The 12,081-nt window shown below is 39.0% G+C and overlaps 1 protein-coding gene across 1 annotated transcript in view; it reads left to right on the top strand.

Moving 5' to 3' along the window:
• Positions 1–12,081, top strand: part of VWA8 (von Willebrand factor A domain containing 8) — a 363,559-nt gene that overhangs the window by 130,070 nt on the left and 221,408 nt on the right. Inside the window, exons 15-16 of the mRNA XM_053899178.1 lie at positions 3,968–4,136; positions 6,212–6,289. Coding sequence (XP_053755153.1) covers positions 3,968–4,136; positions 6,212–6,289 — 247 coding nt within the window. The remainder of the gene's footprint in view (positions 1–3,967; positions 4,137–6,211; positions 6,290–12,081) is intronic.

Genomic DNA, 12,081 nt, shown 5'->3' with positions numbered 1-12,081 from the left:
ACTTCTTTGGGGAAAGGGAGAGTACAAATACTATAAGCTGCTAAATATGTCCCTTCCTGCCATCGGTCAGAGCCTAGATGAGGGGGCTGAGAGTTTCTGTGCATTACTAATAGTTTGTTTTGCCAAGAAAGGGTTTATGGTTATCTCAGGGAAGCAGTAAAGATTAGTGGCCTAGTCTCAGTTATAATTATATATAGTCTGGTGTTTTGCATTTTTATTGAATATTTTATTAGTATTAATTATGAGTGAACATCGAAAATGGTTTACAGTCTCCAGTTTTTCTAGATCGGTATTGAACCATAACTGGACGTTGGGCGTAATCCTTGATAGATTAGCTTCTCTAGACCCTTTTATTTTTACTCCTGTGTTAGAAGATAGGTAGGATCTCAGCATTCTCTCCACCTCCCCAGAAACCTCAGCATCTTTTTAGTAGCAATGTAGGCCACGTAAATTTTAAAATTCAAGATAGACCCAGGATTTTCTGCCCACGTCTTTGTGTTTGATTCTCAGCAGATTCTGATTTTGAAAAATTACCGTTTTGTTTTTTTTTTTATGGTCAAGGAAAAGTTCTAAACTCTGTGTCTATAAAGAATCTAATTATTATTGTATGTTGTGGTTTTGTCTTTTTGATACAGAGGATGCACCTTCTCTAACAAATTAATTCATTTAGATGAGCTGCTCTGCTTTGGGGTAGAAAATCATTATTCTCAGTCCTTATCAATTACCTCCATTGTCCTTGACATCAGAGGTCTTCAAAAAGTTTCTTGCTGTGATGGTTCTTAACAACAGTAATATATTTATTTAGTTATTTAGCATCTGCTGTCATCCAAGTACCACCCTAGACCTCGTGTGCCATAAAGATGAGCAAGAAATGTGCCCATGCAGTTTGCTACATTGCATCGGGGAAAAAAAGGTGAAATATGGGCTGTAGATAGAACTACATAGCCTGTAGGTTCAGCACTAGTCTTATAGTACAGAAAGCCAATTACAAGATCCTCTTCTGGTTTATGATTAATGTCTTTATAAAAACCTTCTATGTCATTCTCAATATACACATTTGACAAAAATGTACTGTATAATTTCCTTCCAAAGATTAGACTTTACTGAAGTCTTTCTTCTTTTATTAAATGAATAGCTTTTTTTGACGTATAATGACATATAATAAACTGTGAATATTTATAGTGTACAGTTTGATAATTTTTATATTTATATATACTTATGAAACTATCATCACAGTCAGGATAATGAATACATCTGTGACCACCACCCCAGAGTATCCTCAGATCTCTTGGTAATCCCTCTCTCTCTTGACCCTTGTCACCCTCCTCTGCTACCCTCAGACTCTGCTTCAAGTTACTTGATTTCTCTTGTATTTTCTAGAACTTTATATAAATGGGATCACACAGTATATACTCTTTTTGATCTAACTTCTTTTATTCAGCATACTTATTTTGAGATCTTTCATGTTGTTATGTATATCAATACTTCATTCCTTCTTATCGCTAAGAAGCAGTGGAAAGTGCTTTTCTCTCTAAAACTTACGTGCCCAAACATGTTGACCCCAATACTTCTATTTCTGAAATCTTTTTAAAAGAGCACTTTGCTTTTCTCATCTTTAATTCTTATGAAATAGTTATTTATCTCAGTCAAGCCATATCTTTAGTTTCATTTGTTATTTGTTGTTGTTAGATTGTAGTAAAATGAACATTAATCTTAGTTTTAACTTTTGATAGTGCTTGTTTCCTAATTCTCAACTATTTACCACGTATTCAGCCTTTGTATTACACACCAGTGTCTTAAAGCACCTGAAAGTACATGGCAGATCCTTAGGAGTACTCTACTCAGCGGCTTTCAGAGGTGGAGATCCTATCACCATCAGGAAATGACTTTCCATATGACCTATTTATATGTAAGGAAGCCTTTGGGGTGACCTAGCAACAAAATGGTCCTTATCCTGTTATTCAGTAGTTTGCTGGCTGTTTTCATAGTCAGTATACACTTCTCTGTCTGATACATCAACAGTCTCGGAAACTGCCGCTCTTTAAATTGGGCCAGCTCACTTGGGTGTACCCAGCTAGAGTCAATACCAAAAAGCAAGCCACAGACAATGTATGTTCCAAGCAATGATCATCACCTATTTAAAGTCAACCCCCCTAGCTTGCTCTCATGTTGCTTGTTCTCATGTTAATTGCTCTTCTGGTACTAAATCCACAGCTCAGCTGTGGTCCCTGCTTCCTGATCTTTTGGTTGAAGGATATAAATTAGACTTCCTCTTTTGGCTTACTTGTTGGATTTTGGCTTTGTTTATTCCCTGATTTAGTATCCCTCATTATCTTGAGTAAGAAACTGCATCTGCAGATTTAATTTTGTGCAGTGAAAGCACAAAAAAGCAGCTCTGTCTCTCCCACCTTCTTTTGTCCCAGCTAGGAAAGAGGAGGAGCAGGGATGAATCCAACATCTGTTGTTGGGCCACGAAGCAGGAGTTTTCTGGATTGTAGCAAACCACTTGGCAGGAGTGGAAAATGGAATAACCTTCCCTTTTAGCTTTTAGATGACAGGATTCTCTGTGTCCAGGTTCTCTTGTGTGACTGTCTAATTGCTGGCGGTCCTCAGTGATCATGTTATCCTCAGGCCTTCCGGGCACTGCTCATGCTGCTGTTCTTTCCTGTTTTCCCAGAACAACTCCTTTGGACAGATCATTCCCATGCCCTGCTTGAATATCTGTAAATAAGGATTTTTTTTTCCCACCTGGAGAAATGAAATGATATCTGGTAGCTTTCATGAATTCCTCTAGACCTTTCTCATATGACCATTTCCAAAAACTGCTTTTCCCTGGTTTACAAATCAGGGAGTGGCCTCTAAATGTACAGATCACATGGTCAGAGAGTCCATGGACCTACCTGTTTTATTGGGAGGACATGGTCTTATCTGAAATCTTCAGAGTACTTATCTGATTCTCTCCACACATTTCCTACCTCCTGATATTCTAGCCGCCTAAGCACTTAACTATTGGTTTCTATTATAACAGTTAATGGCAATGAGTATTCCATTTCTGGAGAAATGCCAGTTATGTACCTATATTTTTGTTTTTGTGAAGATCTTGGCAGGTGTTTGAGTTTCATATCTTCTTTCACATAACAAGGATGATACTACCCTCTAAAGTTGTATTTCCACTGGGGTTTAGAGTACAGTTCATAAGAACTGACAGTATCACCCCATGATTAGATCATGATAAGGGGTGTCTAGTCCCTTCTCCAAAATATATTAAGTCATTTCATAAACCAAGGCAAGTCTTATCTTCTTCCTCTGTGTCCCCTAGAATATTTACATCGTCAGATTCCCTAGCAGAGATTTATAAAAGATCACTTTAAAAAAATCACAATATTTCCTAAAAAATGACAAAAGAGTGAATGATCTAAAAGTTGAATTTTCTCTACTTTTTGAAGACTATTCTTATTGTCAATTGCAAATTTTAAATTTAATCCAGCCCCTGTGCTGCTTAAATTTTCTGTGTTGTAAAAAGCCTTCTCATCCTGGATCATACTTCTTGGTCTTTCTACGATTTACATAGAGTGGGCTCCTTGCAAGACAGGAGATTTTGAGGGGATTTTGAATAAAGAAAAGGAAGCTGTGTAATGAATGTGAATTGGAGGGGATTTTGTTCTGAGGGACTTTGGAGAAATTTTGCTGGATATGTAACAGTATATCCCAAACGGTGGTTTGTGCAAGGCATGGAGACCATCAGTGGAAATAATCCAACATATTTTAACAGTAGGTGATTCTTTTTTTGTGTTAATAATAGGTTCTTAGGATGTCCTGATTTTTTTCAAAGCTTGTTCTTTGGATAATAGCTTTGACTATATTAACAGCAACATGATGGGGTTATCACTGCCTAGGCTTTAGCTCCCATGACCTAATTTCTAATATGAATGATTATGTTTGTTTGTTTTATTTTTCCCCCCCTTAGATCCATTTTTCCTGTCCACCCCTCCTTCAGAATCATCGCCTTGGCAGAACCCCCTGTCTTTGGAAGCACCACACAGCAATGGCTGGGACCAGAATTCTTAACCATGTTCTTTTTCCATTATATGAAACCACTTGCCAAAAGTGAAGAAGTTCAAGTGATTAAGGAAATGGTAAGAGTGAGGCTAGCTTTAGCCTGTGGCCTTCAACTGTTCCTTTTTTAAGGCACTCTGACACCTGCTGGAGCAGAGTTGGACATTCCTGGCTTTTTCTTCCCATTTACTCCCACATTTCCTGATATAACGGTCCTCATACTTCAGCATTTTTTCAGAAACATATGGAGGGTCTGATAAAATACAGATTGTTGAGTGTCTAGGTCTGGGGTGGTACACGAGAACTTGGCATTTCTTAGGTGATGCCGATGCTGCTGATCTGGGGAACACACTTTGAGAACCATGGATGTAAGCTAGCTCTTCACTTTCCTCATATGGAGGCAGATTTGGATTCCTTTTCCTCTTCTAATCAGCCAAAGATGATCATTTTAAGTTCCTATACAGGGAGGCCAAATATATCTTAGTTCCTTAGATTTTAGAATATATAAAGTAATGCTGTTCCCCTCGATACTGTAATATATCCTGTACTTACCTGACCAGTTACCTGGTGGCTTGCAGTATACATAATGCATTATTTCAATGTCTGTCTTACCAAGTATTGTGCTTAACCCTTGTGGAACTCCAGAACTTCACTGTTCAGTGTAGCTCTAGCCACATTACAGATATTTTAAAAGTTCAGTTTCTCAGTCATGTTTCAAGTGGTCAATAACTATATGGGGCTTCTGGTTACCATGTCAGACAGCATAGGTAAAGAACATTTCCATCATCATAGAAAGTCCTCCTGGGCAGTGTTGTTCTAGATCACGAATAATTAACTTTTTATATGAATGCACCCATCCCCTCTGAAAGACCAGAATGAGCTGATTAATTTTAGGTCTTGTGAGCATGATGGTGAATAAGGGCATAGGCTTTCAAGTCAAATAGCTTGCTTTTAAAGTTTTTTTTTCTTTTTTAATGTTTATTTATTTTTGACAGAGAGAGACAGAGTGCAAATGGGGGAGGGGCAGAGAAGAGGGAGACATGTAATCCAGAATCTGAAGCGGGCTCCAGGCTCTGAGCTGTCAGCACAGAGCCTGATGTGGGGCTCAAACTCACAAACTGTGAGATCATGACCTAAGCCGAAGTCGGATGCTTAACCTACTGAGCGACTTAACCCAGGTGCCCCCAAACAGCTTGCTTTTAAATGCCAAATCCGCTATTTATTAGCTCCCAGATCTTGGGTAAATTACTCAACCAAAGTTGGGGATATATCACAGGACTGATTAAAAGAATAAATGAAATAAAGTATATACTGAAAAGAACTTAGAATTTTCAAGTTCCAGTCACTTAAAAATCATCAAAGGAATCCTGAGCAGTTTACTTCTGAAATGGTTGCATCATACCAGTCATTGTTCTAACATCTCTGTGATATTTTTATTTATTTCAAATGTTTATTTATTTTGCGAGAGAGAGAGAGAAAATGAGAGAATCTGCAGTGTTAGTGTGGAGACTGATGTGGTGATCTCACAGTATATGACCTGAGCTGAAATCAAGAGTCAGATGCTAAATTGTTACAGTTCAGGCAACAAGTGTGTGTTATTTGGGCCATTGTTCTTCACAGTTCACTGATAAACTGATTATACCCCTTAGGTGTGTGGTTTAAAAGCCCTTGAAAAAATGAACAGCTTGAACATCCAGTCTTTGTACAAGGATACCTTATGTCACTTTGTAGATACAAGATGATGATTAAATGAGGGAGTTTGGTTTCAGTACGAAAAAATGCTGAAATTAGAATTAAAAAAATCATGCTGAAGCTAACAAACAGGGAGATCATTATGAAAAGTTTTTTTATGGGCACACTTTATGCCAGTTTTTAATTGAGCAACTCCTTTCATCTTTTATCCTCGTGATGGAAGTGTAAATGAAGGGCGGCTTCGCCTCAGTTACCTGATCCTTAAAGAGAAAGTAGAGGTGTAAGTGTTTCCTGAGAAAATGAATAAGCAAATTTATCTAGGAGTTAAACATGTTACCTATCATCAGAGACTTTCTAAAAATGTAATTCTAATATCGTTTGCTAACTAGCCATAATTTCTGGTTGATTGATCAGATATCCCAACTTATTCTTTCTTTCTTTTCTCAATTCTCTCATAAAATAGGTCCCAAATATACCTCAGGAAGCTTTGGACAGATTGTTATCACTTGCACACAAACTCAGAGAGACACAGGATCCCACGGTAAGTCTGGGCTTTTTCCCATAGGATTTTTCGTTGTTGACATGCTGCTGCTTTATGTTCTCAGAGTTTAATGCTTAAAAATCTATTTTTCGAGCTGGTATTTTTATCTCTTATGCTGTGCTTTGCCCTGTGCATATATTTCACTCTCTTGGTGGTTTGAACATTTACTCCAGCCACTCGTGGCTGGTATCATACAAAAACCAGTAGCTCTAGAGGAGTGCTTGATGTTCTTAGGGGTTTCACTTCTGCTACCCTGGTCTCCTGTGCTGAGTGGTCTCACCTAGTCCTTTGGCTTCAAGTATGACCTCTTATGTTAACGCCAACATATTTCTCTTCAGCTTCTAGCTTTTCTTTTCTCATTGATTCTCTGTTTCTAACTGTATTTCCGTCTTGGGATGGTATAGGGGCAGAAAACTTTCCCTTTCCTTCCTTCCTTCCTTCCTTCCTTCCTTCCTTCCTTCCTTCCTTCCTTCCTTCCTTCCAGGTTCTTTGGTCAGCCTAATGATTAAATGGACATGAGACAGATTAACAGGAGAAAACCCAATTTGATGTCATATGTACGGGAGCCCTATAAAAATATTAGACTTAAAGAAATGACCAAAGCAGGCAGCTTTTATACCTTTTGGACAAACAATAAATTTGTGAAGAATTGACAAGACAAAAAGTTGGAGCTTGGGAAGGTAAATTAGTGACAAAGTAACAAAGTTTGTTTATATTGCCATCTTAGCCCTTTGTTCCCTATTTCTGGCATTAAGGATGCGCTCTACCCTCCTGGGACAGACAGGGTGCCTTTCAGGTGGGAGATTTATTTCCTGCTTTTGGGGGACAGAGGAGGGTCAGAGTGTCCTTCTCACACTGACTGTTTCTTAAGTGACTTTAATTCAAAATAATAAACATGTCAAAATGGCATACTTTGGGGTGGCATACTATGTTCCCCCACCCTTTTTAAAATTTCTTGCCCAACGTTTATTTCAGCATTCACAGCTGAAAACATTTTTGCACTGTTACAAAAACTCCCCCCTGTCAAAAGTCCAATACACTCGGTATAATTCATGCGCTATCAGGGGTGAAATGAAAAGGTGATTCGTTTTTAATCTGAAGTCTTCAAGCAATAGTTAATATTTTAAATAGACCAAAGCAAGTTGTATATTTTCCCATAGAGGAATAAAAGGACTAATGAAAATGTTATTGGCTTTGGGCTGGAATTTTAATACCTAAGCCTGGTTATATTATGCCAATCAGAAACACGATTGGTGACTATACATGCATTTGAATAGCAAAAAATAGAGAACCAATTCTTTAATAAATGCAGCTTGGTAAGCAAAACCTTTTAAAACACAGGGTACAGGGGGCACCTGGGTGGCTCAGCTGGTTAAGCATCCCACTCTTGATCTCAGCTCAGGTCTTGATCTCAGGGTCATGAGTTCAAGCCCCACACTGGACATGAAGCCTACTTAAAAAATACACAGGGCACATGGGGAATAAAAATAAGGGACTTGGTGCTTAAAACATTGGAAATCACTGTGTATGTTGGAAGGATCAAGGACTGTCACTAACTCTATGAATCATCTGTAAAATGGGAAGTGCCATCTACTTCATAAGGATGTTGTGATGATTAAACATGAAAATGTATGTGAAGAATCCTTTTCTTGGTAGCTGCTTAATAAATGTTCATTTCTTTCACTGCTCAACGGGATACTCTGGGATTGCTGTAAATTCAACCTATTTTATACAACTGAACTGTCTTTCCCCTTTAAATCTATTCCTACTTCCTTTTTTAATCCCCCGACTTTGTTAATAATCTGTCTCCTTGCTTTCCCACTATCTCTACTCTCCCTGAAAGAAAATCTCATCAATTTAGCATCATGATGTCTCATCCATTCTCTTACCTATTATCAGAATTGTCCTGGTATTTGGTTTCATAATCTTTCTCCTGGAATATCGTTATTTCCTTTTGACTGCCCTCATCACCAACAATTCATTCCTAATATGACCCTGTGTTACTTTCCTGTGCCTGTTTAACAAATTACCATAAATGGTTTGTAACACTGGAAATTTATTTTCTCAGTGTTCCGGATGCCAAAAGTTTGGAATGCGTATTACTGAGTTGAAATCAAGGTATTAGCAACACTCCCTCAGGGGCTCAAGGGGAGAATCTGTCCCTTGCCTTTTCCAGTTCTGCTGGTGACCAGCATTCCTTGACTTGTGGCCTCGTTATCTTAACCTCTGCCTCCGTCTTCACATCACCTTCTCTTTTGTGTGTCTGTGTCAGATTTTTCTCAGCCTCCCTTTTATGAGGATATGGGTGATTGCATTTAGGGACCACCCAAATAATCCAGGATAATCTCTTCATCTCAAAGTCTTTAATGTGGTCTACAAAGTCAGCGTTGCCATATAAAGTAAAATTCACAGGTTCCAGGGATTAGGATGTGGGTATCTTGGGGTATAGGGGGTGGGAGCATTTTCTAGCTGTCACAGGCCCCCTATTAATAACTCCTGGGACCTCATCTGCAACTCTGCTTCCTTATTTGTTCTTTTCAGCTATACCATTCTCTTTCTTGTTCCTTAAACCCACTAGTGTCTGCCTCAGGGCCCTTGCCACTCAGCATTTCCTCTGGCTAGATTGTTCTTCCCCAGATAACTGTAGCTTTGCCCCCTCCCCCTTTTGGATTTGCTCAGATGTCACCTCTTCAGAGAGGCCAACCTGAAGCACTCTATTTAGAATCACACTTTCCGCCCTTTTCATTCCCAGCTCTCTTTGGGCTTTCAAGTTCCTCCTGAGGCTTAACCCTTTGACATAATATATGTTTCACTCACTTTTTTAAATTGTCTGTTTTCCCTGACTCAAATTTATGTTCCAGGATGACAGGGATTTTTGTTGTGGTCCCCGCTGTATCCCCAGCATCTGGAACTTGCCTACTGTGTAGTAGATGCTCAACAAATATCTATTAAATAAATGAATGAGTGACTCTTCCTTGTCATCTCTGGAGTGGCCTTTCCTGAACTGTTAAGGGCTGAATTCTCCGCGTATAGACTGAAGGACAACCGCTAAAACATGCATGCCTGCCAAGTTCCATTTGGCTGTGTGCTGCCCTCCTCAGCCTCGCTCTCTAGAGCCTCTCTTGAAGCACCCTCAGGCCTCCCGCACTCCTCTTCTTACTGGTTCCTGAGCCCAGCACATAACCAGATGCCTCCACATCAGGTGATGCCCGAAATGTGCTTTCTCCCTGTCTGCTCTCCCACAGGTCCTTGTTACGTCAGGTCTCTCTCAGCCCCTCAGGCAGAAGTAACCTCAGTCTGCAGTCTGTTTTCGTGACACTTGATGTAGGATTCTCTTACGGACCTGTGGTGGCTCTATCTCTGTTTGTTTTTATCTCCCCAACGACTGTTTGAACTCCTTGTTCATTCTTTTAGTTAAAAATTTTTTTATTACATTTATTTATTTTTGAGAGATAGAGCAAAGTGAGAGTGGGGGTGGGGGGACAGGCAGAGAGAGAGGGAGACACAGAATCTGAAGCAGGCTCCAGGCTCTGAGCTGTCAGCACAGAGCCCGACGCGGGGCTCGAACCCACAAACTGTGAGATCATGACCTGAGCTGAAGTTGGACACTTTACCGACTGAGCCACCCAGGTGCCCCAGTGTTCATTCTTTTATTCCCGTTTCCCAGCCTGGTGCCTGGCACATAAGAGACACTTAATAAATGTTTGATGAATGAATGAATAAAATGACTAATCAACTAATTACTAATTTATTAACACATTGTCCCTAGAGTTTTCTCTCCCAGAGAATGTTACATTTTCATAAAAGAAATAATTCTTTAAGAGGAAAAAGAGAGAATTTATTTGAAAAAATTTCTGATCAGAACCTTCATATTTTTAAGCTGAATTACTGGTACTAATCATGCTAATACAAAAAACCCTTGAAGTGTGCTCTTAAACTCCATAACCATGGTAACTAAGAGAATGTGCTCATATCCTCACATTCTTTTTTGCAAGATGAAACTGCACTTAGAAATGTAATGTTTTTTTTTCAATGTATGAAGTTTATTGTCAAATAGGTTTCCATACAACACCCAGTGCTCATCCCAAAAGGTGCCCTCCTCAATACCCATCACCCACCCTCCCCTCCCTCCCACCCCCATCAACCCTCAGTTCTCAGTTTTTAAGAGAAATGTAATGTTATAAACGTTAAACATGTTAGGAATTTTGTAATTAAAGTGCATTCTCAATTTCTAATTGATAATGTGAGAGAAGAAATAACCAAACCCTTTATTCAACACTTAAATGACTCAACATAAAGCTTTGTTCTGATTTTTTTGACACTGGATGTTGTCATAAAGCATTTCGGTATTATCAACTGAGAAAGCTCGTGTTTTTCAAATTCATGAGAAAGTCCTTACCGATCACTGGAATGAAATGTGAAGCCTGAATTCAATGTCATTCTTGGATGAGATTAGAATATTGTATACTAGGAAGTTACTGTACTGTTTATTGGGACTCTTGTCATGAGAATGCTCGGGTTGGAGTCATTAGTCATACATTTTCCATGATGAAAATAGGGATTTTTGTGGACCCAGGTGTTAAGAATGGGAATTGCTGAATCATATAAGGCTTCTGATACTTTAAATCATACTGGCTGAAATAACCTTATCCTCCCTTCTTCCTTCTTTCTCATATCCATCAGGTGCCAAGTTCTCTGAAATAGTTGTTGATTCCTTTTCTCTACTCCTTTTTGCCAGTGACCTTACTGTAGTACCTCATCATTTTATAGACAGATCATTGAAGGAGCTTTCTGTTTCCTATCTCAGTTCCCCCCGTCCTTCACTTATTTTGCATGCTCCTGCCAGATTAATCTTTCTAAAATCATATTACCACTTTGTGCACAAAAGAAGTCCTATTGCCTTTCGGGGTAAAGCCAAACTCCTCCAGGAGTCAGGTCTTTGTTACTTAGGAGCAAGTTCTCCAGCAAGACCCTGTGATAGAGCTGGGCTGGTTTCCTCACAGTCTGCACGATTTCTGTTTCTTTTGCTTTCATGCCTTTGTTCATAGCCTTTCTCCTGCCCACTTGAACAATTTAATTTTAAGCCCCTATAGCAGTTGTCAAGTGCTTCACTTGCTTTGGCATTAAATTATATGCTATTTTGAATTGCAATTTCTACTTTCTTATATTTAAATATTGCCTCCATGTCTAGAATGCAAATTTGTTGAAAACAAGGATGAACCAAATGTTTGCTTACAAATGAGTTCTTTGAGACATCGAATGTGTTTTTTAATAGAAAAAAGGGTACATTGTAAATGGTGATCTTGCCCCCAACCTAGTCCCCAGAGGACTATTTAACCTATGTTGTAGCTGAAATATAACTCTAGTATTAGCATAACAGCATCTCATGGAGCCGTGAAATACCCAAGGGAGAGAAATCACTTCCTTTTGTTCTTCCTTGGAACATGCAGAAATCACCTCAAGTGAAATGTTGAAACAAGCAAATAGACTGTGTCTCTGGCATTGTGGCATCCTACCACCATCCATCCTGAACCCTCTGTTCACTTCTTGGGGTCCTCTTCTGTGTTCCCTTAGGGGCTCACATGTGCCCTCATTTCACCCTGGCCTGTTCTTTAAAAGTTCTTCTCTCTTCTGATTTTCAGTGAAAACTGCTGTTTCCTAATGCTGCTGATCTAAATCCAATAATAATCTGATACATTAAATTCATACTAAAGTGTAGGTCACATCACCTTCCTGTTAGATTTTCTTCATTTTGAAGAGGCTGACTTTTAATAATAATTGGTGACATTTGT

The sequence above is a fragment of the Panthera pardus genome, unplaced genomic scaffold (assembly GCF_024362965.1).
Source record: "Panthera pardus isolate Hobbes unplaced genomic scaffold, ASM2436296v1 HiC_scaffold_1, whole genome shotgun sequence".
NCBI lineage: Eukaryota > Metazoa > Chordata > Mammalia > Carnivora > Felidae > Panthera > Panthera pardus.
The sequence above is the reverse complement of the archived record's forward strand: the minus strand, read 5'-3'. Positions and strand labels throughout refer to the sequence as shown.